This window comes from Liolophura sinensis, chromosome 9 (genome assembly GCF_032854445.1).
Source record: "Liolophura sinensis isolate JHLJ2023 chromosome 9, CUHK_Ljap_v2, whole genome shotgun sequence".
Taxonomy (NCBI): domain Eukaryota; kingdom Metazoa; phylum Mollusca; class Polyplacophora; order Chitonida; family Chitonidae; genus Liolophura; species Liolophura sinensis.
The window spans coordinates 29,152-41,323 of record NC_088303.1 but is presented as its reverse complement, the minus strand read 5'-3'; the positions used below and the strand labels follow the sequence as shown (position 1 = coordinate 41,323).

Below are 12,172 nucleotides of genomic sequence, written 5' to 3'. Positions count from 1 at the left end.
AAAAGGCGCTCGCATCACAGTATGTTTACGTTTAATCCTACACGTACATTTTGCTTTGGATTTGGACGTCTCATAACATCGAACTAGATGGGAAAGCTTTTTCACCTGGCAGAATTCAGTTGCAGCTTTTAGATGGGCATGTTTTTTCACCTGACCATATTCAGGTGCAGTTTTTAAATGGGAAAGTTTTTTCACTTCACCCAATTAAGGTGCAGCTTTCACAGAATCTCATGCGCACATTTTGCTCCCATAAATACATCCTGCTCTGTGGCTCCAAATAGAGCTAACTCTGAAATTGAATATCTTATGTGATCGCGATATGAGCTAAATTACATACATTTCCGGTGCGCATGTTTAAATATGGAGACGAAATTCTGCGCGATATTTGTGTGTATCTTTACCCAAGTACATTTTAACTCTGGCTTTTATATTGACCTTTGCTTGCGGAAACCCTTGAACCAATCCTCTAAACACGCACGAATAAGCATGTCTGGTACAAACTGTATATAAGTACAGTCAGAAGGTCCTCAGCACTCAGTCGGTTTTTCGATGTTCAGATACAACAACTAGGAGGCTATGAAGTTTCCGCAGTTCGTTGCTATCGGCTTGATTCTTGTCAGTTACAGTGGAGGTAAGAAGTTACTCTTCCATGAGTTCCTTGTTGTATTCGTTATATTTTCATAAAGTACTCATAAAGTTTTTCATAGTATACATGTATGCTTTCAAAGAATGCATGTACGTTTCCAGTGAATACATGTGCTTTGAGAGAATACATGTATATTTTCACAGAATTCATGTGTGTTTTCACAGAATACATATAAGTTTTCAGAGAACACATGTATGTTTTCAGGGAATGGACATGTGTTTTAAGAGGATATATGTATGTTTTCACAGGATTTTTTCCCATAGAACACATGATTGTATGTTTTCACAGACTGCATGATTGTATGTTTTCACAGAATACACTTTTTCACAGAATACATGATTTTATGTTTTCCCAGAATGCATGGTTGCATGTTTCCTCAGAATTCACTTTTTCACAGAATGCTTAATTTTATATTTTCACAGAATATAGATTGTGTGTTTTTACAGAATGTATGATTGTACGTTTTCAAAGGAGACATGAACTTTTCACAAAATACATTATTGTATGTTTTATGCAGTACATATATGTTTTCACATAACACATGGTTGTATGTTTTCAAAGGATACATAATTGTATGTTTTCACAGAATACGTGTTTGCGCGTTTTCACAGAATAGATGATTGTATGTTTTGCACAGGATACATGATTGCATGTTTTCGCAGAATAAATGTTTGCACGTTTTCACAGAATAGATGATTGTATGTTTTCACAGGATACATGATTGTATGTTTTATACAATACATATACGTTTTCACAAAATATATGATTGTATGTTTTCACAGAACATATAATTGCATATTTTCACATAATACATGATTGTATGTTTTGACAGAATCATGACTGTATGTTTTCAAAGGATACATGATTGTACGTTTGTAAGAATATATAAATTTTTCTCAAAATACATGAGTGTATGTTTTCAAGGATATATGATTGTATGTTTTCACAGAATATATGACTGTATGTTTTCACAGAATACATGATTTTATGTTTTCACAGAATATATGATTGTATCTTTTCACATAACACATGATTGTATGTTTTCACAGAATACATGATTGTATGTCTTCAAAGGATACATGATTGTATGTTTTCACAGAATGCATGAATTTTTCACAAAATACATGATTGTATGTTGTCACAGAATGTATGAATGTATACTTTTACAGATCACACGTATGTTTTCATAGAATATTTGATTTTATGTTTTCAAAGAATATATGATGGTATATTTTCACATAACATATGATTGTATGTTTTCAAAGTATACATAATTGTTTACTTTCACAGAATAATGATTGCATGTTTTCACGAAATGCATGACTGTATGTTTTCACAGAACACACGTATGTTTCCATAGAATTCTTGATTTTATGTTTTCAAAGAAATATATGATTGTATGTTTTCACAGAATATATGATTGTATATTTTCACATAACACATGATTCTATGTTTTTAAAGGATGCATGATTGCATGTTTTCACAGAATACATGATTTTATGTTTTCACAGAATGCATGATTGTACGCTTTTACAGAAAACACGTATGTTTTCATAGAATACTTGATTTTCTTTCGTTTTCAAAGAATCTATGATTGCTTGTTTTCACAGCATATATGATTGTATATTTTCACATAACACATGATTGTATGTTTTCAAAGTATACATGACTGTAGGTTTTCATAGAATACATGATTGCATGTTTTCACAGAATGCATGATTGTATACTTTTACAGAACACACGTATGTTTTCATACAGAATACATGATCACATGTTTTCACAGAATGCATGATTGTATGTTTTTACAGAACACACGTATGTTTTCATAGAATACTTGATTTTATGTTTTTAAAGAATATATGATTGTATGTTTTCACAGAATACATTATTGTATGTTTTCACATAACACAGGATTGTATGTTTTCAAAAGATACATGATTATATGTTTTCACAGAATACATGGTTGCATGTTTTCACTGAATAGATGATTGTATGGTTTCACAGAATAGATGATTGTATGTTTTAACAAGATAAATGATTGTATGTTTTTACAGAATACGTGAATTTTTCACAAAGTACATGTTATGTTGTTGTCTACAAAATGACATTGCATAGATAGATTATTTGTCCATTTACACATTAGTTAGCTGACGCCCGTCATTTTCCAGGCGATGGTTGCGCCATCAGGCTGTACCGTGAGTTAAGACGATGTGACGCTCTGTGGGGTCATGACGCTGAAGTTGCTGTCGGTCCTCAGGGTGGTAATGCCTATAACATCTCACAGCTCATCAGATACTGTCGGTAAGTCCACATATATACTTTCTGGGCTTTGTAAGTTTCTCTTCCTGTCTTAGCTAGTCTGCCCAGGTTTTTGACATTTCGACATGGACTGTCCGTCTAACAAAGGATCTGCGTGAAGTGCAACATTCAGCTTGGCTGAATCACGCAGCTATATGTATTATGACCTGCGTCCAGTGCGATACTGATTTCGGCTGAATGTCACAGCTAGTATGACCTGCATGCAGTGCGATACTGATGGCGGCTATTATGAATTTGCTTTTTTACTTACAAGTTGCGACTTCATTGACCTTTCCTTTGGACAGTGTTGGGATTTATTGGGAAATACAACAATGCATGAGAAATGTTTGCTGGGTTAAAACTCTATGATGGTTTCGTGTATGAAAATACGCATTAATGTACAGAACCCTTATGTCGGTGACGGACGACGCGGGAAGAACATTTTATATTATGTCGAACAATAAAATCGTATACATTTTGTCGAAGAAGGACCATGATGGCGCAGTATACCGGACAACAAAGGTCCGTAGTGTATACGATGATCGGTCACCATGGTATATTGACACCGAATGGCACGGTACAGTGTTGCCATCGGAACGTCATGAAACTATGTGTGAAACAAAACGTCGTGGTACTTTATGGTAGACAAATCGTCATGATACACTGTCAGACATACGAATGACATGGTACTGTATTGCAGTCGGAGCATCATGGAACTGTGTGGAAGACTGGACGTCGTGGTACTTTGTGTTAGACGGACCGTCATAATACATTGTCAGACACCGAATGACATGGTACTGTATTGCAGTCGGAGCATCATGGAACTGTGTGAAAAACTGGACGTCGTGGTACTCTGTGTCGGACGGAGCGTCATGATACACTGTCACATACCGAATGACATGCTAGTGTGTTACAGTCTGTGTTGCAGATACTGTCTTTGCAACGGAACTGTGTCATTGACAGACCACCATGACGCTACGTGGGTTATCCAATATTATGGATATAAAGCACCTAAACTGCGTCAAGTTACTGTCTTACTTTTAGTCCATGGTTATGATTTACAGTTCAGTTTTCCATTCAGCTAATTAAGACACAGAGATTGGCTGCAAGAAACACATAATTGCGATTATTACCTTTAAAGACCTTCAGTAATCATATTATATAACGTGTGAATCATTACTTACATTTTACACATCGTCCTACACATCAGTTCCTAATAAATGGGACCTTAACAACATTAATTGTTTACACATATCATAAACATGTGTCCTTGTTGTACATCGAACGTGACACTTTCACATGTAACGGAATCAACTTTCAAAGAGTATTTGACTAATCTGGACGCCATGTTCAGTGTGCATTGAGGTAATAACATACAAAATTGATTTACCAATCCTTTAAACACTACAAAGCTATACCATCAATGTTTATTTCTTTCATTAGTGTTTCACGCCGTACTCAAGAATATTTCACATTCAATTAATACAATATAACTTTTCACAAACAGACGTTTGACGCTACAACTGTACTGTGGTACCTGTGGTACTTTATCACTGATCAAAGACCTTGACTTAATATAATCTGGCACAATTTCTTTCGTCGATATAATTAAAGACGTACAGCTTAGAGAGTAAAACCAGAGCAGCAACGACAGCGTGATAGATGGCAAATGGCCACAGGTAACCGGTAAAATACCGCCTCCTGTCAGTTTACATACATGCTTTGATACCAAATATACGCTAACTTGTGGATAACCGTGTTTCACACTGAACAATTTATAGAAGCAAGCCAGAGACCAAGGGAAGACTACTGTCTTAATTGGCGGGATCATCATGACACTGTTTTAAAGTATCCATTACCAAACCGTATTATACATCTAAATGACCAGCGTCAGCTCATGTAGTAAATGAGAAAACTCAATCATCATTTTGGGAATTTGGAATGGACTACTTTTCATATGTTTGTAAAATAACTGTCGACATGTCAACATGGCGGACGACTGTTGGTAACCACGTTATCATGTATTAATAGAATACTTGGTGGCGACGGGGCATAAAAGTCCCTCCTCCAGCATAAAGCAGTATGAAATGCCATTATGTCTATTCATTTTCAGAGGAAGAAAATAGAACACAGCACACCAGTCGTGCTGTGAAAAAAATTTAACTGTAGCTGTGAGAGATGAACAAAACTGTAACTCAGTTTGATATCATTCGACCTCAGTGCTTCCACGATTATTGGACGGAAACGCTCACTTCCATGACGAAGACGGGTTGTTCAGATTCGACAACCAGGCAGATTCACATGCGCGCAGACTATAAACACCAGACATGTACCGCTCTAAAAGCCAAGGCAAACTAAAAAAAACCGCTACAGTAAGACGGGAAATCGACCTGATAAGAAATTGTAAATTCCGCAACCGATGGACGTTATTTTTGGTTGAAATGTGGCACTGTATTTTTATTTACTGTATAAAGACGTTAGCCAGAAAAATATTTTTACTGAACCTTTCACCTATATATAATTTTTTGGGGTTCAGTTTGTATACACATGTAAAATTTAAATTTTATTCTGTGGTTTGTTTTTGACATATTTTGGCAAGATTAAAATCCGTATGTCTGCCTTAAACCAAGAAGGCCTCATTCACAGTCCTGTGAGTTAACTACTAAACACCAAGTAATTTATATATTAACAGTGGCATTTGCTCATGCCGATTGGAGCACATCTGTATCTGCAGGGTAATCCTTGCTACAGTGTTTGACGTGATGACGTGATGATACTATGTGCAAAATTTCTAACAATCGGGCAAATAGCCTGGTAAAGGTCAAACATCGTTTTCGGGGAACTTATCTTTGATGCACTGTTTATATAATTACTTGGTTGGTGTTTCAGTTTGCGTTAAATGCCATGGTAATTTTTCTCCATATGAGTGTCTATTACTCACATATTCCAGTGTGACGAGTAGGCGAACATTTTATGATCTATTCATCATGTTTGGAACTTAACTCGCATGCTTGGGTAGTAAAACAGAACTGAAAAGTAGCTCCACGAAAGTGTCAGCAGCTGTCATTCACAGTTATAGTCGGTTTTGCTTCTTGAGGCGCACAGTTTCTTGCACTGGGCCGATTCCCTGTCTTAACATACCAGGTCCTTTCCAAGTAAACACTGTGTAACACGCAATCAAAACCAGAATTGATGTACACGTTCACTGCACTAAGCACAAAAACGACGCAAAGAAATTCGGGATTTTAATCGCCGGACCTAAGTTTTCATTTTCTTCTCCTAAGTAGGCCACCGCAGTTCATGACTAAAGGTTTCATGAAAACAGTTTCTTGCCTACATGGTACAATAGTGACCTAAGGGTAGACTGTCGGTCGCCAATATTTTCTCATGGATGAGAATGAATTTCAAATAAAAGATCCTCTTAGACACTTTTTAGTTTCACACTGGGTATAGTGAGGAGTTCACAGAAGTGAGCATGCAAAACCATGTGCAAATTATATTAGCCTTTGATACCAAACACCATTTGATTTTGTTTCTGTCCCATGTCTCTTTAGAAACCCATCTGGAGAACGCGTGGGTGACTGCATGACAGACGCGTACGCTCAATGTGACCCTGGATGGGGGGAGGAAGAAAGACCAGTGTTTCAGTCTCAAGCCTACTTCCTGGCCCGTGGGATTGAGTATCTGTGTTCTGAAGTTGACGGTTCGTATAAGCTTTCATTTTTATCGTATTCATTTATTAAGTACGCTGTTTATGATAATGAGGATTAGTTTGTATGAAATACTTTGGTACTGTAGTCATTGAAATGAAAAAATTAATCAGTAGAACGTTTTGCTCTTTGTTTTCATGTGCTTTAAAATGAAAATTTGTTATGTTTTTACCCGGTCAGTGATAGAAAGGGATCGGTCCTGTATCAATGGCGTAGCGACGGAGTTGACCGAGTGCGAACGAGCGTCAGTTCGTGAGTTCGACGAGTCTTTCCAAGAGCTACAGCAGCATGACCCTGTGCCATGGAGCGAGAATAGACGCCTACTGGAAAGGTCGGGCTAATGTTTTCTGAAACTCTGATACTGTATCCATTTGGGCATCTTGAATTACCTTAAAATGATATACTTGGTTACTTTGAAGTAACCAGTGAGACCATCATTAAATTTAACCATCAGTAAGATCACCATTAAAGGTAACCATCAGTAAGATCACCATAATTGGTAACCATCACTAAAACCATTATTAATTTATTTATTTATTTGATTGGTGTTTTACTTCGTACTGAAGACTGTTTTACTTATACGACGGTGGCCAGCATTATGGTGGGAGTAAACCGGACAGAGCCCGGGGAAAACCCACGACAATCGGCAGAATGCTGGCAAACCTTCCCACGTATGGCACCACCATTGAAGGTAACCATCAGTAAGATCACCATTAAAGGTAAGCGTCAGTAAGACCATCCTCTAAAGGTAACCAACAGTGAGATCACTATTAAAGGTAACCATCAGGAAGACCACCATTAAAAGTAACCATCACGAAATCACTATTGAAGGTAAATATCAGTAAGATCACCATTAATGGTAACCGCCAGGAACACAACCATTAAAGGTAACCACCAGTAAGATTACCATTAATGGTAAACGTCAAGAAGTCCACCATTAAAGGTAGCCATCAGTAAAATCACCATTTAAGATAACCATCAGTAAGATCACCATTAATGGTAACCGTCAAGAAGACCACGATTAAAGGTAGCATCAGTAAGATCACCATTAATGCTAACCGTCAGTAAGATCACCATTAAAGGTAACTATCAGTGGGCACGCCATTAAAGATAGCTAAATAAATCTTTACCTTCTATGAATCAATTAATTTTTAACACGAGTAAAAACTTTCAACACGAATAAAAAAAAGCTCAGACGCTAGTTTTAACTCAAACCTGCTATTCCGAATATGAGCTTGCTTTACCTCAAACCACCTTTTAAAAGCTCAGCTTGTTTTATCCCAAACGAGCTGGACAAAAGTTCAGCTTGTTTTACCCCAAACCAGCTGGTCAGAAGCTGAAGTTCTTTTACCCAAAACCAGCTATTTATAAGCTGAGCTTGTTTTACCCCAAGCCAGCTGTTCAGAAGCTGAAGTATTTTTACTAAATACCATCTGTTCAGAAGCTTAGCTAGCTTTAACCTAAACCAGCTATTTAGAAGCCGAGCCTGCTTTACCTCAAACCAACTTTCCCGAAGCTGAGTTTGTTTTACCATAAACCAACTGGTCAGAAGCTGAGCTAGTTTTACCCCAAACCAAATATATACAAGCTCAGCATGTTTTATCCCAAATCGGTCATTCAAAAGTTTAGCTTAACGACCTTGTTCAAAGCTGAGCTTGTTTTACCCCAAACAAGTTGGTTAGAAGCTGAGCTTCAAGGCAGCCATTCAGAAGCTGAGCTTGGTTTAGTTCAAACCAGCAGATCGAAAGCTGAGCTTGTTTTACCTCAAACCAGCTGGTCAAAAGCTGAGCTTGTTTCATCTCAAGGCAGCAATTCAGAAGCTGAGCTTGTTTTAGTTCAAACCAGCAGATCGAAAGCTGAGCTTGTTTTACCTCAGACCAGCTGGTCAAAAGCTGAGCTTGTTTCATCTCAAGGCAGCCATTCAGAAGCTGAGCTTGGTTTAGTTCAAACCAGCAGATCGAAAGCTGAGCTTGTTTTAGCTCAAACCAGCTGGTCAAAAGCTGAGCTTGTTTCATCTTAAGGCAGCAATTCAGAAGCTGAGCTTGGTTTAGTTCAAACCAGCAGATCGAAAGCTGAGCTTGTTTTAGCTCAAACCAGCTGGTCAAAAGCTGAGCTTGTTTCATCTCAAGGCAGCAATTCAGAAGCTGAGCTTGTTTTAGTTCAAACCACCGATTCAGAAGCTGAGCTTGTTTTTTTTCAAACCAGCTGATCTGATGCTAAGCTTCTTTCACCCCAAACCAGCTTTTCAGAAGTTGACGTGGTTTTGCCGCAAACAAATAATGTCAGAAGTTGAGCTTGTTTTAGCTCAAACCACATATTTAGAACCCGAGCTTATTTTATCCTAAACTAGTCACTCAGAAGATGAGTTTTTTCCCATGCCAGCCCCTCAGCAACTACTTTTACCTAAAACCAGCTGTTTAAAAGCTAAGTTTGTTCACCTCGAACCAGCTTTAAGAGACCGACCTTGTTTTACCCCAAACGAATGACGTCAGAGGCTGACCTTGTTTACCTCAAACTAGCCATTCAGAAGCTGAGCTTGTTTTACCCCAAACCAGTCGGTCACAAGCTGAGCTTTTTGAGGTGTTTTACCCCAAACCATTCGGTCAGAAGCTGAGCCTTTTTTACCCGCAAATATTTGGAAAGTGAGCTTCTTTCACTCTAAACCAGCTATTTACAAACTGAGTTTGTTTTACCCCAAACCAATCATGTCAAAAACTGGCTCGCTTTACCTCATAGCAGCTATTCCCAAGCTGAGGTTGTTATACACAAACCAGCTATGCAGAAACTGAGCTTTTTTTAGCCCAAACTAATGAATTCAGAAGTTGAGCTTTACCCCAAACCGTCTGGTCAGAAGCTGAGCTAGTTTTACCCCACATGACCTACTTACACGCTGAGGTTGTTTTTACCCTTCGCATGTCATGTAGCAGCTGAGCTTGTTTTACTTCAAACCACCTATTTACAAGTTGAGCATGTTTTACCTCAAACGGCTATTTAGAAGTTGAGCTTGTTTTACCAGTCTTTCAAACGCTCAGATTTTTATGCCAATCCAGTCATTTAGAAGTTGAGCTTTTTTTCATCCCAAGTCAACCTTTTACCTAAAGCCAGTTATTTTAAAATCAAGCTTTTCCCCCGCACCAGCTGTTTGGAAGCTGAGCTTGTTTTACCCGAAACAAGCTGGTTAGAACCTGAGCTTGTTTTACCCCAAACCAGTTATTTACAAGGTGAACTTGTTTCATTCCAAACCAGTCATTTAGAAGCTGACTTTTTAAACCCCAAACCAGCTAGTCAAAAGCTGAGCTTGTTTTATCTCAAAACAGCCATTCAGAAACTGAGCTTGTTACTTCTAAATGACTGGTTTGGAATAAAACAAGCTCACCATGTAAATAACTATTTGGGGTAAAAACAAGCTCAGCTTTTGACCAAGCTTGTTTTACATCAAACCAGCTTTTTAGAGGCTGAGATCCTTTGACCCGAAACGAATGACGTTGGAAAATGAGCTTGCTTTACTTCAAACTAGCCATTCAGAAGCTTAGCTTGTTTCCCCCCAAAACAGGTAGTTAGAAGCTGAGCTTGTTTTACCTAAAAGAGGCCGGTCAGAAGCTGAGCTTGTTTTACAGACAAATCAACTATTTACAAGCTGAGTTTGTTTTACCCAAAGCAATGATGTCAGAAACTGAGCTTGTTTTACCTCAGACTTGGTATTTAGAAGCTGAGCTTCTTTTAGCCCAAGCTAATGAAGTCAGAACTTGAGCTTTACCCCAGACCAGCGGGCCAGAAGCCTTTGTATAACTTGAGCTTGTTTTACCCCACTCCAGTCATTCAGCAGTTGGGCTTGTTTCACTTCAAACAAGCTGTTTACAAGCTAAGCTTGTTTTACCTCAAACCATCTATTTAGAAGCTGAGCTTGTTTTGTCCCAAACCAAATATTTACCCCAAAGCAATGAAGTCAGATGTTGAGCTTGTTTTACCTTAAAGAAGATTACCTTTTTTTTTATCCCTAACCAGTCATTTAGAAGTTGAGTTTTTTTTGTCGAAAGCCAGCCAATCAGAAGATGAACTTTTTTTTATCTAAGACCGGGTATTTAAAAGCTGATCTTGTTTTACCCGAAACCAGCTGGTCAGAACCTGGGCTTGTTTTACCCCAAACCTGCAGGTCAGAAGCTGTGCTTTATTTACAGCAAACCGGCTATCTACAAGTTGAGCTGTTTTATCCCAAACAAGTCATTTAGAAGCTGAGCCTGTTTTACCTCAAAACAGCCATTCAGAAGCTGTTTACAAGCTGAGCTTGTTTTATCCATAACCAACTGGTCAGAAGCTGAGCTTGTTTTACCCCAAACCAGCCATTCAGAAGCTGAGCTTGTTTTACCTGAAACCAACTGGTCAGAAGTTGAACTTGTTTTACCTTAAACCATCTGTTTAATACTGGAAGTTCTTTAATATATGTGCAGATCATGGCAGGAAATTTTTTTACATTGTCACTATGCATAAAGCATATCTTGGAATTCAAGCAACAGGCTGCCTGGAATCCAGTGAAAATAGCTATGAAAAGATATAAATTCACTTATGGATGTATGAATATAATTTGACTCAAGTCACAAATTGTTGAGTTTGACTATCTGTTTAGAGCAATTCGCATAGGATGTTATTCAAATTTAGTTAAAAAATACAAGTTCCTCCAAAAGGGAAAAAGGAACCAAATTCTTAAACACATTGATACTTATTTGTTTTATTAATTTGATTGGCGTTTTAGAATCAGTGAGTTAGCGTTTGAGAATTGAACTCTCAGCGGCCGCATTGGTGAGAGGCCCCTGGGCCAATGCGCTGGGCTCTCGTGTTAACTCCCTCGGTTTCGGAAGCCCCCACATACTATATATGTACCCTTTAAAAACGACAAAGTAATAATTATTATGGCCGTATGAAATCTGTACATGTAATTTGAATTTATTTTACACTTAAAATGTCGGACAATTAGTTTCGTCAGTTTTTCGTTTCTAATATATGTCGTCCTTTGTTTTCAGAATGGGTCGATACAGAGAACAATGTGTTAAGGATCTGTTTTCGGAGCAGTGTAACCTTCATCTGGGCCAAGTTTTCGGGAACTTCTTATATGGTGTCGGAGTGCACGCTTTCGACAACAGAAATCGCAATCTCCGCTAAGGTTTCATTCTACACAAACTCACGAAATAGCGTCTGTGGCATTTTTTTTGTTGTGCATTTTCTACAATGTTTCTTCAACAAATAAAGTTGCCATACAGACTACAAGAGTTAATTTATCTGTTCTCGAGCCAAACGAGATACGGGAAACTTTGTTTTCTCTGCTTATTTGTGAGGTTTCTGTGCCCGCGTGTGTTTTACAGAGTCAAGAATGGGCCATACTGATAATTTAAAGTAAAATAAACATATCAACTATTTAGTAAAATCGTGACACAAATATATAGTTGTGTTATGTACAGTAACGAAAAAGACAAGCATTATTTATCCAGTGGAAAGAATACAATTATTAAGCTCTTTTAGTAAC

At 37.8% G+C, this 12,172-nt stretch overlaps 1 protein-coding gene across 1 annotated transcript; it reads left to right on the top strand.

Annotated features, from left to right (window-relative positions):
• Positions 1-484: 484 nt before the first annotated feature.
• LOC135475936 (uncharacterized) lies at positions 485-11,911 on the top strand. Its single transcript, XM_064755903.1, has 5 exons — positions 485-631; positions 2,815-2,947; positions 6,499-6,647; positions 6,835-6,985; positions 11,673-11,911. The coding sequence occupies exons 1-5, from the start codon at positions 577-579 to the stop codon at positions 11,809-11,811; spliced, it is 627 nt and encodes a 208-aa protein (XP_064611973.1). The 5' UTR covers positions 485-576; the 3' UTR covers positions 11,812-11,911.
• Positions 11,912-12,172: the final 261 nt, after the last annotated feature.

Bases quoted from the DNA above. Each gene is read 5' to 3' on its own strand.
- LOC135475936 (XM_064755903.1), top strand. From the start codon at position 577: ATGAAGTTTCCGCAGTTCGTTGCTATCGGCTTGATTCTTGTCAGTTAC. The intron at 6,648-6,834 runs GTTCGTATAAGC...TTACCCGGTCAG, and splicing joins TCTGTGTTCTGAAGTTGACG to TGATAGAAAGGGATCGGTCC. The intron at 6,986-11,672 runs GTCGGGCTAATG...CTTTGTTTTCAG, and splicing joins AATAGACGCCTACTGGAAAG to AATGGGTCGATACAGAGAAC.